Source organism: Zea mays, chromosome 1 (genome assembly GCF_902167145.1).
Source record: "Zea mays cultivar B73 chromosome 1, Zm-B73-REFERENCE-NAM-5.0, whole genome shotgun sequence".
NCBI classification, from domain to species: Eukaryota; Viridiplantae; Streptophyta; class Magnoliopsida; order Poales; family Poaceae; genus Zea; species Zea mays.
Window position 1 is genome coordinate 306,935,870 of NC_050096.1, and position 3,466 is coordinate 306,939,335.

General features: G+C 57.0%; 1 protein-coding gene across 1 annotated transcript; it reads right to left on the reverse strand.

Annotated features, from left to right (window-relative positions):
* Positions 1-595: 595 nt before the first annotated feature.
* LOC100284465 (antiporter/ drug transporter/ transporter) lies at positions 596-2,612 on the reverse strand. The gene has a single exon (NM_001157360.3). The coding sequence runs from the start codon at positions 2,517-2,519 to the stop codon at positions 1,059-1,061; it is 1,461 nt and encodes a 486-aa protein (NP_001150832.2). The 5' UTR covers positions 2,520-2,612; the 3' UTR covers positions 596-1,058.
* Between the last annotated feature and the right edge of the window lie 854 nt (positions 2,613-3,466).

Consider the following 3,466-nt stretch of genomic DNA (forward strand, 5'->3'; position numbering starts at 1 on the left):
AATACCCGTGGCTCGTGAGCTCGCTCGACTCGTGGTCAGCTCGACTCGGCTCAACTCGACTCGTTTCAATTTTATCACGAGCTGAGCTAACATCTCAGCTCGGTTCGTTAACGAGCCAGCTCGACACGGGCTCAGCTCGTTAGCTCGAATGAGCTAGCATTTATCTGTAAAACAAAGTCTATACTTGTATTGGATGAATTAATAAGTGATGAACTATATTAGTTTAGGGTTTAGCTAATGTGATATATAAAATTATGAGTATTGTTAGCCTTTTCTAGTATTAAATTAGTATGCAATTAACTAGCAATTGATTGTATTGTTGTATATATACATGTATACTATTTTTTTGTTGTGACTCGCGAGCTAAACGAGCCAGCTCGAGCTTGCAAACGAGTCGAGTCGAGATGGTTCTCTAGGTCGGTTTCTTAACGAGTCGAGCCGAGCCATCTCGTTCCCTTAATGAGCCAGCTCGAGCTCGGTCGAGCCGAGCCGAGCCGAGCTGGCTCGATATCCACCCCTACGTCTGCTGTCCGAATCGTCCACGCCTTAAGGCCGCCGGACCGTACGGCCGTACCCAGTGGCACAAATGGTGCTTGACACAAACTTAATTACTTTATGAACGAATCTGTGAGCTCCAGTGTGTACAAGTAAGGACAGAAGACGGCTATAGTGATGAGGAGCAGCGATGTATGGATGGAAATATACGAAGAGCTGGAGGACGACTACGGCCATTGGCAGCAGCTCCACTCCACTACTCTCCCCTGCCGTTATCGATCTATCTGTGCCTCTTCAATCTGAATAGAATTAGAATAGAATAGATGATGATAACGATGATGCATCCTCAATCCGGCCCATATGTTTGCTTACTAGGCCCACCGGTGATCCGACGTTTTGCAGTTGGGCTTGGCCTATCAGCATCATCAGCACCAATGCCTGCCTCCCTCGTTGCCTCCAACCATGAATGTAGTTTGGGAATACAAGTGTAGCAGGGGTTTCCAAGATTGGTGATTTTTGTTGCTATATATAAGCGGTGGCGATCGATCCATATGATGAGCTAGCTAGCAAGCCTCCGATGGCGCCGCCTCGTTGGCCTTGGCCGGCACCGGCTCAACATTGCCGGCAGAGGCCGCCCCTGCCCGGGTCCGCGCCTTCTCTGCCTCGGCCGCCCAGTCCATGCGCACGATGACCGTCACCAGCACCGCCAAGCTGACGGCGGCGCCCACCAGGAAGCCGGCCAGGAGGCCCTCCAGCCCGAGGCCGGCCTTGAAGCCGAGCGCGACGCCCACCGGCAGCGCCACCACGTAGAAGCCGCCCACGACGGCGTACATGCCCAGCAGCGGCCGCGCCGTGCCCCGCACGATGCCGCCGCACACGTTGAGCGGGAAGTTGACCACCTCCAGCAGCGCCATCACCTTCATGGCCCGCCCCACGCCGTCCCGCACCTCCGGGCTGCGCGTGTATATGCGCGCCCACGGCCGGCGCGCCGCCAGCATGAGCAGGCCTCCGGCGAGGCCCGCCGCCGCGCCGCCCGCCACCGACACCCTGGCGGCGCGGCGCGCCGTGGCGGCGTCCCCGGCGCCCAGCTCGTTGGACACGCGCACCGACGCGCTGACGGACAGCGACAGCATGGCCGCGAACAGCAGGTAGTCGAAGTTGAGCGTGACGGCGACCACGCCCACCGTGCGGCGCGCGTCGGGGAGGCGCCCCGTGAGGAGCACCAGGATCTCGTAGGACCACCACTCGAGGCAGGTGTTGAGGCAGCAGGGGACGGCCAGGCGGAGGAGCAGCAGCCAGCCGGCGGCCGCCGCCGCCGCTATCGGCTTCGACGTTGTCCCCCGCTGGCGCCGGAGGTCGTGGGCGAGCGCGTAGGCGGCGAGCATGAGCGCCAGCGCGAGGTCGCTGAGCCAGACGGCGGCGGCCACGCCCCGGACGCCCATCCTGGCGGAGAGCGAGACGGTGAGCAGGATGTGGAGCGCCAGCGCCAGGGCAGCGGCGAACAGAGTGGGCAGCGTGGCCTCCTGCGCGCTGAGGTACGCCTTGAGCGGGTTGAGCACGGAGGTGACGGCGAGGTCCGGGAGGAGGCAGAGCACGTAGGTCCTGGCCGTGGCCGCGATGTCGGGCTGCTGGCCGAAGCGCAGCAGCACGGCGTCGACGCGCGTCCAGAGGAGCGCGATGGGGACGGAGGCGGCCAGGAGCATGAGGGTGGCCCTGAGCAGCGTCCCGCGCAGGAGGGCGACGTTTCCGGCGCCGTGCGCCTGGCCGCAGATGGGCTCCATGGCGCCGCAGAGGCCGCTGAGGACGGCGAAGCCGGTGACGTTGGCGAAGCTGTAGCCGAGCGTGCCGGCGGCCAGCTCCAGGTCGCCGAGGCGGCCGAGGAAGGCCGTGGTCACGGCCTGCTTGGCGAACCAGGTGAGGTTCATGCCGATGAGAGGGAGCGCGATGCCGCGCTGCGCGCGCACCTCGGACGCAACAGCGGCCAGGCCATGCTGCTGCCTTGGCGGTGGTGTCGTCATGGTCATGGCTGCTGCGTGAGCGAGCGAGCAGATGGAGATGGAGTTTGGTTTGCTTTGGTTTGTTGGGGTTACAGGCAGCACATATCCACATACTAGTATACATACTTTACTTAGGCTGCCTGCTTTATTTCTGCTTTCTTCCATGAATGGATCGTAACGGTTCTGCACATCTCCTCCTCTTTCTCTGCTTTCTAGTGCATTATTACATGTATCGTCCATGACCCCCCTCCGCTAGCTTGTTGACACTGTCACGTACCTCGCATGCGTGGTGTAGACATGGCCGGCATGCATCTCTTGCTACTGCCCCCCTGCCAACCTCACCCGACAACAACGTACGCATGCAAAACATGCAGCTTGTTCCTCTCTTTACTGAAGTGATTGTGAATTTTTTTCTTAAATCTTCCTTCTCCTCTTGGACACCTTCACAGGTGTAGAAGGATGTAAATCAATAATCATGTTGTCCTGTTGTGTTTCTTTTTTTTTTTAAAAAAAATCTCGATATATCCATAATATTTGGTGCCCACCTCCTCTAGTGAACTCATCAGCGACCACAGACACGTCTCCACGAAAAGGGAGAAAGGTGTTAGCATAACTGACTATGCTAATAACTTTGAAGATCAAGGCTACAAAAAGGCAACCATCAAATTGAATTTGCCTACATAAGACATGAGAAACGAAAAGCGCCAAAATTTCTAGCTAAGCAAGATGACGTTGTGAAGAATGATACGTGCTATCATGATATTCTCAAGAACCTCTAGTGATTTCTGGGGGAAGGATGGCTTCGGCCCTATAAACCAGAAATAACATAGTCTCTCCGACAACACGATTCGATATGGTACGATTAGCCTAGAGGAGCAACATCTCAAGATTCTCACTCTAGTAAGCTATGTGCTTCTTGAAGCAATTGAATGTCTAGGCGTTAAGGCCCTAGACGTTTTCATTGTTTGCTCTCT

Excerpts from the sequence above, each read along its gene's own strand:
- LOC100284465 (NM_001157360.3), bottom strand. The coding sequence starts at position 2,519 with ATGACCATGACGACACCACCGCCAAGGCAGCAGCATGGCCTGGCCGCT.